General features: G+C 44.4%; 1 protein-coding gene across 18 annotated transcripts in view; it reads right to left on the reverse strand.

Annotated features, from left to right (window-relative positions):
• madd (MAP-kinase activating death domain) overlaps positions 1–12,775 on the reverse strand; it is a 69,741-nt gene that overhangs the window by 35,418 nt on the left and 21,548 nt on the right. For 15 of the 18 annotated variants that reach the window (XM_036135994.1, XM_036135993.1, XM_036135990.1 and 12 more), the window contains exons 5-12: positions 7,898–8,029; positions 7,626–7,739; positions 7,265–7,345; positions 2,440–2,612; positions 1,356–1,591; positions 1,100–1,256; positions 885–988; positions 599–804 (exon numbers count right to left, since the gene is read on the reverse strand). In XM_036135994.1, coding sequence (XP_035991887.1) covers positions 599–804; positions 885–988; positions 1,100–1,256; positions 1,356–1,591; positions 2,440–2,612; positions 7,265–7,345; positions 7,626–7,739; positions 7,898–8,029 — 1,203 coding nt within the window. Of the gene's footprint in view, positions 1–598; positions 805–884; positions 989–1,099; positions 1,257–1,355; positions 1,592–2,439; positions 2,613–4,173; positions 4,231–6,933; positions 6,943–7,264; positions 7,346–7,625; positions 7,740–7,897; positions 8,030–12,775 lie in introns of all 18 variants that reach the window. The other 3 variants (XM_036135981.1, XM_036135982.1, XM_036135983.1) reach the window with 3 other exon arrangements.

Here is a 12,775-nt window from a genome sequence, read left to right on the forward strand (position 1 = left end):
ACAAATGGTTGATCGGGCGCTTTGTTTAGTTACCTGACTGATATCATATGTTCTGAAATCGGAAATGCTGAGTATGACAAAGGGAGGAAAAACTACTCAGAGCAGCAGCTTTCTACTCAGTGTAGATCAGCCGTTTTTTTCTGAAACGACGCTCAGAACAAAGACGCACAGCGCAACCCGCCCAACCAAAAAGGCGTTGCAGAACCCATCCATCAGTGGTGCGCTCCGATCAGCACCTGGCGCTCACATAGCGAGACTGTGGTACAACACCATTACACCAGAGTTGCAAAATGGTTAAAAATTAACCGTTATTTTGTTTACAGTTCAGCTTGGATTTTATTTACTGTGCAGCATAGCTTTGCTGTGCGCGCTGTTGTGCGCGAATGCACACGCGTGCAGCTTAGAGGGAACAGAAACAGTTTGGCGCGTCAGTCAGTTCGAAACAGTTCCTGTATCGGTCACGTGACTTTTCCGTAGCAATACACACATCGACACGGGTTTCGCTCTATGAGACCGACACATGCGCCGACGCATCGGTGTTGCCGGACCCATCACTACGTGCAGGTAATCTCTGAGGTTGGTTAGAAACGCCACACACGTGGTTGACTCCTTGGATGATCGTGCTGGGGCTTGAGCTTGCAGTTGTGCTGGAGCTTGAACGAAGCGGCTGTCCGTCTGACTGTTCGACAGCTCCGTCGCCACTGGAGGGACCATCCAGGTTATGGCTGTCCTTCAAGTCGTGGAAGTCTTGAAACTCAACCTCACTGGCATCTCCTAGTGCAGCGTGAGTAGGAGGATCCACGCCTAAAGGACAAACGTACGACTTGAGGGCAAAGGAAAACGACAATATTCCTCGGGTATAATTTTGAAGCTAAAGAACATACTTGGCGTGTCCCCCTGGATGTCGCCTTGAATCATCTCACTGACCAAGTCCCCAAGTGAGGAATAGGAAGAGCTGGAGTCATCATAGCCATCACTGTCACTGCCGCTGGGAGACAAGATCAAGAACAGAAAATCTGAAGCTGCTCAAAACAAACGGCTTGAAAATGAGGAAAACCAGATTAGCCACCAGAGTACGAGGTGGATCTGGTCTCCTAACCTGTCTGTGGGGTCAGACTCATTGCCTTCATCTTCCAATGGACCAGCCATAGCTTCGACCAGCAAGGAGCTTCCATCATAGACTCTGTATGTCACTGGCTGTAGTTGGTGTGCGTACCACTTGGACTTGTCCCCAATTAAAGACGGATCATACACGTCTGAAAGAGACAGAGGCACGGAGGCCGGTTTTGATTCGACACAATGAAAAAGCACATTCTCAGCAGCAAAAAAACGTTACCATGTTAAATGAGTCTTACTGTTGTGTATCCTCTGAAAGGCAAGGTTGGTGGGATTGAGCGCCCACTCTCCATAGAACTCCACCGCCTGGGTGTGGGACAGTTTGTCGGCAAAGCAGGAGCGGCGTGGGCGAGAGGCGAGGAAAGATGAACACTGAAAAGCGACCACCGGTCGCGGAAAGAGCCGCAGAGTACGCGTGTGCATTTGGAAGCCCTGGAGAACATTGGGAGAGTTGAAGAATCGCACCATGGCAACCCTAAAAAACAAAAAAAAGAAAAAATATTAGATGTTTTAATTAAGAGAAAACAAAAACACTACTAAATGTTGTGCGATACAGATGATAGAACACTAGCGTAGTATATAAGGCTGCACAATAATCAGAAAAGCCCAAATACCATCATCTGAAGTTGTATCTGGGCTACAAAGTTTTTAAATGGTTCTTTGTGGCATGTGAATTTGACAAGTTTAGCCTCTTAAGACCCGAGAACTTTGTTCCAAACATAAACTTTATAGACACCTGGAAAAAAAAAGGTTGAAAAAAAAAATAGTTCCTCTTGAAACATGTTTGATCAGCTGGAAACCTCATTTAAAGAGCTGTCAGGAGAAAGAATATACATGTTTGAAGAGAAACTGATCATTTTTAGATATCAAAAAGCTTATGTTTTGACTAAAATGCTTGGGTCTTACAGCTGAATCAATCCTTACGGCTTGTTTTAAAACACAAATTGCATGTAATGTGCTGTTGCTACCACAAGGTGGCAGCAGCGTTCCAACTGAAAATGTAGAAGAAAATCCCCATTTTAGCATCGAGTTGCCCAACAGTTGAGTCTAATGAGGTTTTCAACAATTGACATAATTTTACCCATTTGTAACCTCCTATTTTCATTTTAGTCTAAATAAGTTCCAGTAATTTGACTTTTTTCTTTAGTATAGCCAAATAAATCAAAACAATAGAATGTGCTTTTCAGTTAGTAACCTTCCTTAAAATGGGTTTCCCTACCTACCGTCTTCAAAGACAGCATAAATCCAACTGGCCAAATATATTGATATTGAACCTATGAGTAACTTTACATTTTTTTATGGAAATAGAAGTTAACTACTTGCCTAGTGGCCACATCCACTGAATCAACGTCATTGCCGTAAATCAGAGGGTTGAACTCTGTGGAGGATGGAGAGGCTTTGTCTCGTCCTGGCGGGAGAAGGGTCATCTCCTGGCCTTCCTGGAACTTCTCCAGGTTCAGAATGGGTTGCGTGTTCAAACTCATGCTGGCCAACGCCTAAAAGTCACCAGTGGTACAAATTAGAAAAGAAGCTATGGATCCAACATCAATGCTGTGACGAACTACTCCCACTACTGGCATCAACCGTTCCCAGAACTCGTGCTCAATGACACATTCTGCAGGTATATGCGTTCTGGAGAGGGCTAAACAAAACCAAGTAATCAAATTTACAAGGGAAATTTATTTCACTACCTTATCTTGATCTTAAATGTTCATGGGAGATAAAATTATTTTCATACAATTTTGCATCTCAAATTATTCACACCCCACTGCAAATCCATCTTCTGGGGAAACAAGCCCAGACTGACAGCTGTTAAAGAAGTTTAAAAAGCACAGTTTTGCAGAATTGCCGTCTCTTTTGCTTATTTGTATCCTCGTAAGCAAATATGGACTAACTTTTCTTATGCTTTTGGGTCAGTCGTGGTGTACGTCTCCGAGCCCTTCAGCATTCAGTGTGTCTCATTTTGAGGAAAGTAAACCTAAGCGCCTGCTGCCATTGGGTCTTGCTGCAACAGTCTGCTAAGGGCTTCTTAAAACATCTGGTAGCTTTTAGGGGGCGTAGACACTGTTACTTAAAGTTTCAAGATGCAAGCTGTCCTTCCAGCTGTGCTTTTTTGGTATCCCTTTCCTTGATTGCGCAAAGAACTCTTTTTGGACATTTTCAGACAATTTTTTTGACGTGACCATTTTTTTTCTAACGCATCAGTTTCATCTTAAGATTACCTGATGCGCCCAATGAAGCCCTATATCGGGTGTGACTGAGTCCACATGTGGTTTGGGAATCTGTCTCATTATAAAGAATTCAGCTTAGCGGTTTCAATCATTCTGAGACCTTTTTATTATTAATCATTTATTTGTACAGGAAAATCTCTTGAGATTCATAGTCTAGTTTCCAAGAGAGACCTGTTGTTTAGTTTTGGGTTTGGATTAAAAAAAACTTTCATTTTACTACTCAAACAGTTTCTTAGTAATCTATTTATTGGAAACGCCTGAAAATGTAATAATAGATCTAATTTGAAGTGGGGAAGAATAACTTTAGGTGCAACGGTTTCGGTGAGTCCCCCCCCCACCCCCCCATCTTTATGGTTCGGCTACTCTACAGGAGCAGATGAAATTTACACATGTTGATGCCTGCAGTGGGTGCATTCTTTCAGACAGGAGAAAGGAGGAGGAAAGTAAGTCACTATGCATGGTTTGCTTAGAGGGAACTGCTGAAGTCTCAGGAGTCGATGCTTAGCTTAGCATAATGGAACATTTAGTTGCTGGGTCAGGATGAATGTTAACTTTGTCAAAAGGGATCAACAGATAAGCTTTTATCGTCTTATTTAGGTTAAGAGAACACTCACTATGCCAAAAACAGATGCACGCACATTCATACATGCTCAAGCCAGAGTTAAGCAGTGTATTAAAAACAGTGTTCCGCAACTTTCTGGGATGCTCTTTTGCGTTTTCTACAAGAGAACAACAGACGATAAGTAATGACAGGCAAACCAATGTGTGTGAGAGAGGATTTCCGTGCATGGGCATTACACATTCCACAGGAGGAGAAATGAGTAACCTTATTTTCAGAGGAGAAGATCTGCTTTTGGGTGATCACGGTCAATCTAACCAGACACTAGGAAGGGGAATAAGAGAGATGCGAGGAGAATCACATGAATGCTGGAGATGACAGTTTTGTGACAGACACTGGAACAGCACACGATGGAAGGGTAACAGCCTCTTTCTTTTCTTTGTCTCCTTTGAGGAGTACGTCCCACTCTTTCTGCTCGGCTAACAGCACGTAGGCACACTTTGGTGCCACCGAATACAAGTCGTTTAGAGCTAAGGTCGTAAAGAGAAGGGTTTATGCTAGCTTTTTGTAATAAAACAAGTCCTGTTCTTTGTCATTTTCTTAGAAACTCTATAATTGACTTGAGTCAGTTAAGAAAACAGTTTTTAGTGAGACAAAGTAGAGACAAAGAGGATCTGCCAAACTGAGGGAATTAAAATTCAGAGAAACATTGAGAAAGTGAGACAGAGAGAAAAGACTGATGAAGACAGGGGAGATGGTTTTATCCCAAATGTGATTGTCATTGAGAAACACAGGCATAACAGGAACTAATCAAAAACCAGTATTCACCAACAGAATCCAGCCTTTGAGTGACACAGGACAACCATCCATGGTGACCAGCTGGGGAGACCCAGTGGTTACAATGGAAAGGCGATGACGACAGATACAGTACAAAACAGCAGATCTTTTCAGAAACACGTGAAATGCTTGCACACCTCTGCATCTACAGAAAATGGGAAGAAGAAAACCCAATTCCTATTTTCTTTAAAAAAAAAAAAAAAAAACATCTGAGATTTGCAGAAGTAAATAAATCCGTCTCTTGCAGAACAGATTTATTTGTAAAATGAAGAGTGCAAGTATTTTCAGAGGCTTTCACACAAGCAGCATTTTGCTATGGCATCCAAGCCTTTATAAATAAAATCAGTAAAAAAAGAAGAAGAAAGAAACATTCCTCTGTGGCATTTTCTACATTCACAGAAACCATTGAGAGGTTATTTCCAAATATATGCCAGCAAAGACTGAGGCTTAGCACACTCCTACAAACCAGCTTCTCAGACACTCACTCACACACATACTAACAACGAGCTGCTAACCACGCACAGCTATCAAACTGGCTCTGATTCAAGGTGGGTGAAACCTACTGACTAAAACGAAAAGTCAAATTGGGTTTTATCCTGTGAAATTTTGCACAAGCCAAAACAAACTGAGTAATCAAATAGGGTTTTGTCAAAACAAATACAGTAGATTAATTAGGCTATAACCAGTCTAATAGGAAAAGAAAAATGTATTTTGGGGAAAGATGACATTTAGATTCAAATGAGTCAATTTCTGTTTCAGATCAAGTTAATAAGAGTAGGTAGGAAAGTTTTTAACCTGGTCGTATAAAAGAAAAACAACACGTCACCTCCATAACTAAAACCTTTTTGGATACTGAACATTCAAGCGAGTTGAGTGTTTGAAATAAACCTTTCAAAAACGCTGTAACCTTTGAAGAAAATTCTGAAAAAGTCTATGCTGCAGCTCATTTCAACAGAAAGTGTGGTTCTATCAATTAGCAGTTCCAATAAATGCAAAAATAAATAAATAAATAAGTAAAAAGGAACTAGTACATTCTATGAATATAAGTTAAAATGGAGAGGGGACCAAACTGGTCTTGTAAATATAGGTCGTTCTTTGGGTCCCATACACATACAAAAAAGCAAAAAGGCCATTAAGTGGTTCCTCTGTGGAACTAAAGTGCCTTGATCTAATTTTTATCCCTCTGAAAGATGTTCCTCATGTTACAACCACAACTTTCTATTTATTTTTTCAGAATTATTGGAGATAGACCAAAAGGAGTATTGCATATTTTGAAGGGAAAAGGAAAGAAACTATATGGTTTTCAAACCTTTTTTTTAAACAAATAAAAATCTGAAAAGTGTGGTGGACATGTATTGTGCCCCTCCGAGTCAACACCAGACAGGGTTTCCCACACACTATTAGCCGGGCATCATGTTTGTTTATTCTAAATAACATTTTTTATACATCAGTAACAATGACACAAAAAAAGCTAGTATTAGCACACTCTTTGAGCTGCACAGTGCTGATTCATTACACACTCTAAACAAGGTGTGTAGTCCTCTTTAAATGGGACTCCATATAGGTCTCCTTCAACAGTGGCTTTCTTTTTGCCATTTCTCCTAAAAAGACCCAAGTTTGTGGAGTGCACACCTGAGCTGAAACACTCAGCAGCTCCTCCAGAGTTACCATGGACCTCTTGGTTGCTTCTCTGATTAATGTTGTCCTGTTCAAGCTTACCAGTGTAGGTGGATGGCCATTTCTTCTTAGGTTCTTTTTTCAGATGAATTGAACATAGCTTTACGAGAAGTTCAACATTTGAGAAATTGTGTTAGATGCTAAGCCTGCTTTAAATCCATAACTTTATTTTTTTACGAAAGGGAGCCTGCATGACATGGTTCCTTTTAGTAAAGAAGGGTGAATACATAAACATACCAACACTCTCAGATTTCTATTTCTGCAAAACTTTGAAAGCCAGGGCCCATTTTTCTTCAACATAACACGAAAAATCTCAATAAAAGACATGAAGGTTTGTGGTTGTCCCATGAAAAAGCTTGAGTAATGCTTTCGTAAGGTGCTGCATGTACAAGATTGACTAATCTAATGAATCAGAACCAGACTCTGAAATTGTTAGATAGGGTTATAAGGGGAAATTGGTTGCCGTCAGTAACACTAAAAGATTTCTTTTGTTGTCCAAGTATTGGACTTTACCTCCAACAGCTAGAGCATGCAAACAAAATGGGAACAAAAAAAGAAAAGAGAAAAAATAATAACGTGTTAGTGCACTAAAAACAAACCATTTCAAAACGTTCTCATACTCATCTACAATACAGACAACCCAGCTGATGAGGAAGGGACTTACTCTCCAAATTGCTGAAAGAGAATTTTTACATGTACACAAGAGTGTCGTCAAGTCATAATAAAAGGGGGGAAAAACTATATAAAAACACTGGTATCCCGCTGAGATCACTGCTTTCTGGCTGGCACAGGGCGGTTGAGTCAAATTCACTTCAAAAAGAAAATAAAAACAAGCGTTGATTACCTGTTTTAGATGTTTCTTAAGCTCGCCTGCTTCAGGCTCTGGCAGAGGGGGCAGATTCTCTGCATTGGTAGGTGCTATAACCTGCAAGCCACACAAGTAGACTTATCAAAATCTACTTTGTTTTAAAGATAAAAAAATATATATATATACAAATGTAATCTCTAAGTCCACATATGTGCATCCCAAAGGAAGGTAATCATCATTAAATGCACCTTAATCCACAAAAAGGATTTTGAGATGCATTTCATTGGGGAAAAACACTAAGCCCTGGTTTTACTGCTTTATTGGGGAGCTGCGTTTGGGTAAAACCTGCCGCTGATGTGGCACGATGCGTAAAAAAACATTGTGTCGGCAAACGCACCTTGCTGCTGTCAAGGTCAACGAGCCAAACGTCGTCTGGCATTTTGAAGTCCGATTTGTAGAGGAAGAAGCTGGCTGGAACACCAATAATGTAGGGAGTGGGAGCGAGAAGGAGCTGTGAGGAGGAGAGCGAGTACCAGTTTTTACACAAAGCAGACATTCCAACCACAGATGGTGTTTACAGTAAGAAATAACAAGTCTGCAAAGGGTTTGAGATTACACAAAAATAATAACTGGCTACTAAACGTCTATTTGCTTCATTTCTACACTCACCTGCTCAGCAGACGCCATGCATGTAGGCAGCAACGGGATGACGGGGAACATGTACTCCAGGGGGTAGATCATAGCCACAAAGGCCATGACGCTCATGGACAAGGCATTGTAATCACGAGACTGAAGAATGACCTTAAAAAGGTAAAGAAGGGTAATAAATAAAAAACACAATAAGCAATACTGAAAAAAAGTGGATCCAACTGCAAATGGTGACAAATTCCGTTATAATTTTTGAGCTTTCCAAGTAAAAAAAATCTTTAAGTTCTGTCTGTCAGGATTCTCTGTGCTGCTCTACTCTAACTCTATTCCACAGGTGTGTCTGGTTGGCTGAGGAGGCGTGGCCCACACCTGCAGCTCGTTGCAGGCGGCTTCCTCTGGCTTCTTAAGCAGAGCGCTGACAGATGGAAGACGCCAGAGCCTTAACCAGTCGTGGTACGACGTGGCCTCTGTCCCTACGCTCGGACACCAGCTTGTGAGTTTTTGCTCTTCGGTTTTTGACTAATTTTTGGATCTCTGTTTGCCTCAGATTTTTGTGCTTGGATGCACTCACCCGTCTTGACGTCTCGTTCCGAAGAAACAGACCAGCAGAACCGCCTGCTCAGATTTTGCTCTGGCGCTCCCCTCATACTTCCTGGATGTTACCCAGCGAGGCCTGAGTTCCCCTCTCCCGGTTCCTGCTGGTTCTGCATTCACTCTGGTCAATCCATCTGTCAACCGTTGCCGACGAGGTTCGCTCAGGATCCCTCGCCAGTTGCATCAGCCGTCCTCAGCCACCAGCCGCCTAACTCCAGCTGAGTAGAATCATAGAGTATTCCCGACGCTACTTCTTCCCGGTTAGGTCCGCCCGGCTAAATGGTAAGCAGCGCACTTCTAGCTACTTCCCTGGTTCAACTTTCGTGGTTTCTGACTTCCTCTTTCTTACAGACTCGCCAGCCTTGACGTTCTGACCCAGCCGACTCACCCGTAGTCCCGTCCTTAGATCTGCTTGTTTCTTATAATAAACATCTTAAAACTGTGTTTTGCCTCCCGATCGTATCTGCATGTGGACTCGTCACCTGAAAACCATGACAGAAGAAGGCTCTGGCCACCAAAGTCCAGCGGATACGTTCGGGCGGCAGTTAGCCGCACAGCAAGAGCAGATGCAGTCACTAGGTTTAGCCGTAAATTCAACACAGGAGCAGCTTCATAGATTAGCCGCTCAGTTTAGCCAGCTCATGGACACAGTTACTTCCGCGATGACGTCGCCTGTCACTCAAAACATTAGCACCCCGCCTCCCGTCGCTCCGAGCACTGAGAACCAGCTTTGGGCTCCGCCACTTGAGAGCGCGTCACCTAGTCCGGAGAAATTCTCTGGTGACCATGGGAGTTGCGGAGGTTTCCTTTTCCAGTGTAAACTGGTGTTTAACCAATCCCCCCAGACTTTCGCCTCAGATGAGGTTAAGATATCTTATGTACTAGGACTCCTAACAGGTAAAGCACTTAGTTGGGCTGAGGCTCGATTCCCTGATTGTCAGTCATTCGGGGTTACTTTTCAGGAATTCGTTACCGAGTTTAAGACTATTTTTTCGCCCGAGTTAGATTCGGCTCATCAGTCTCGTCATCTCCTTTCGTTAAAACAGCGCGGTCGACGCGTATCTGACTTCTCAGTGGAGTTTCGTACGGTTGCCGCAGCGGCGGATTGGCAACCAAGACCGTTAAAGGCAGTATTTTTTCAGGCTCTTGATGAGTCCCTTAAGGATGAATTAGCCCGGGTGGAGGAACCCGGGGATTTTGAGGATTTTGTGGCGCTAGCCATCCGGTTGGATACCCGGCTACGTAGTCGGAACCGAGTTAGACAGAACCAAGTCATGCGATCATCCACCCCTTCCACGCTCACCCATAGGGAACCGCGGTCCGCTCCATCACCTCCTGAACCCATGCAGTTGGGCCAGGTTGGTTTAACCAAGAAGGAGCGTCAACAGCGTTTCGCGGGCAACTTATGTCTATACTGTGGAGGGGAAGGTCATTTCCTTAAGGATTGTCCGGTTCGGCCAAAAGATCCAGTCCACCGTTCGTAACGGGGAGAACGGTGGACGTTAATAGTTCTAGCCCCCGAGTAGTAACTAAGGCGCCATCTCTCTCTCGCTTACATTTACCGGTGACGTTAATGTTTGATCATGATACTTTCGATGTCTCGGCTCTAGTTGATTCCGGTTCGGACTTCAACTTAATTGACCAAACCGTAGTGGATCAGCTTCGTGTGCCGGTCGAACCTTTACCCGAGCCTCTCCGGGTGTCGTCCTTGGATGGGCAGAGTTTAACCTTAATCACCCATCGCACTCGACCTCTAGTAGTGATAGTTTCGGGTAACCACCGGGAACAACTTTCGTTTTTTGTGTTCCCTGTAAAACGTTCACCCGTTGTTTTGGGTTTAGCCTGGTTAAGTGTCCACAGCCCGCAGTTTAACTGGGCCGAGTCCCGATTAGAATCTTGGTCTCCAGCTTGTCATTCTCGCTGCTTACAGTCCGCTCGTCCTGTAGCTGTTACCCATTCCCCTGAGACAGAATCTGGGGACGTTCTTGACCTATCGCTAGTCCCGGAGGAATACCACGATCTTCAGAGAGTATTCAGTAAAACTCAGGCTTGTTCACTTCCCCCACATCGCCCTTACGATTGCGCTATTGACCTTTTGCCTGGGGCTCCACTACCGGTGAGTCGGCTCTACAACATCTCCAGGTCAGAACGTCAAGCGCTCGAGAAGTATATAGGGGAATCTCTAGCTACGGGGTTAATCCGTCCTTCATCCTCCCCATTGGGTGCGGGGTTTTTTTTCGTTGGTAAGAAGGATGGAACCCTTCGACCCTGTATCGATTATCGAGGGCTTAACCAAATAACCGTTAAGAACAAGTACCCGCTCCCTCTATTATCCTCAGCCCTCGAACCAGTCCAGAATGCTAAGATCTTCACTAAACTTGATCTGCGCAACGCTTATCATTTGGTTCGGGTGAGACAGGGGGATGAGTGGAAGACGGCCTTTAAGACCCCGCTAGGTCACTTTGAATACTTAGTCATGCCTTTTGGTTTGTGCAATGCCCCGGCAGTTTTTCAAGCATTAGTGAACGATGTCCTTCGGGATTTTCTGAATGTTTTTGTTTTCGTTTATCTTGATGATATCCTGATTTACTCTCGTGACCTAGAACAACATAAACAACACGTCCGTCTTGTTCTCCAGCGATTATTAGAGAATCGCTTATTTGTTAAGGCCGAGAAGTGTGATTTTCACCAGTCTTCTGTTTCCTTTCTTGGTCTGATTTTAGAGGGCGGACAGGTGAAGTCTGATCCAGAAAAGATAAGGGCAGTGGTGGAATGGCCTGTTCCTGAGTCGCGCAAACAGCTCCAACGCTTTCTTGGTTTCGCTAACTTCTATCGGCGCTTTATCAGGAACTATAGTCAGGTAGCATCTCCTTTACATGCTCTCACTTCCCCCAAGGTACCTTATGTCTGGAGTCCAGAGGCCGAGGAGGCTTTCAGTAAACTTAAGGCCCGTTTTTCCCAGGCTCCCATACTAGTTCACCCCGACCCCGCCAAACAGTTTATCTTAGAGATCGATGCCTCTAATACCGGGGTGGGAGCGGTTTTGTCCCAACAGTCGGAGGTAGACTGTAAGTTGCACCCTTGTGCGTTCTTCTCCCGTCGGTTATCACCAGCAGAGCAGAACTATGATGTAGGTGATCGTGAGCTACTAGCTATTAAACTAGCGTTGGAGGAGTGGCGGCACTGGTTAGAGGGATCCGAGCAGCCCATCATAATATGGACAGATCACAAGAACCTCTCCTATCTGCAGTCAGCCCGTCGACTCAACTCTAGACAGGCCCGTTGGTCTTTGTTTTTCTCTCGATTCAACCTCACCATCACCTACAGACCCGGCTCCAGAAATGTCAAGCCTGATGCACTGTCCCGTCTGTTTACATCTTCTGAACAAGAGAGGGAGCCGGAACCGATTCTTCCTCCCACCTGTACGGTTGGAGCGCTGCATTGGGATCTGGAGGACAGAATCAGACAGGCCCAACTTTTAGACCCGGACCCAGGTACAGGGCCACCTGGGCTTAAGTACGTTCCCCAGTCTGTTCGTCCTGAGGTTCTACGTTGGAGTCATGACACGAAGTTTTCCGCCCATCCGGGCATTTTTAGAACCCAGTCCCAGGTCTCCCGGCGATTCTGGTGGCCTTCATGGACGAAGGATGTTCGAGAATATGTTCTCGCCTGCCCCGTTTGCGCCCAGAATAAGTCTTCTACACAGCCACCTTCCGGTTTGTTAAATCCTCTTCCCATCCCCAGACGTCCATGGTCCCACATAGCGATTGATTTCGTTACCGGTCTCCCCTTGTCCCAAGGTATGTCAACTATTTTGACGGTAGTTGATCGGTTTTCTAAGTCCTGTCATCTTATTCCCATCCGCAAATTACCCAACGCACTCCAGACAGCTCAGCTTCTTATCAGACATGTGTTCAGGCTTCACGGCATCCCTGTTGATATCCTCTCTGACCGGGGGCCTCAGTTTATCTCCCAGGTCTGGCGGCACTTTTGCTCTGCTCTGGGTGCCCGTTATACACTCACCTCTGGATATCATCCTCAGACTAATGGCCAAACTGAACGCATGAACCAGCAACTAGAGACTACTCTCCGCTGCCTTACGTCATCTTCACCCTCCGACTGGAACAAGTTTTTGCCCTGGGTGGAGTATGCCCTTAATTCACACATCACCTCAGCTACTGGACGTTCACCTTTTGAGGTTGCTTTGGGATATCAGCCTCCACTTCTACCCACAGAGGAACTCAGGATTCCCTTCACATCTGTAAACGACTACATTGCTCGCTGCCAGGACATCTGGAGATCAAC

The sequence above is a fragment of the Fundulus heteroclitus genome, chromosome 4 (genome assembly GCF_011125445.2).
Source record: "Fundulus heteroclitus isolate FHET01 chromosome 4, MU-UCD_Fhet_4.1, whole genome shotgun sequence".
Classification (NCBI taxonomy): Eukaryota; Metazoa; Chordata; class Actinopteri; order Cyprinodontiformes; family Fundulidae; genus Fundulus; species Fundulus heteroclitus.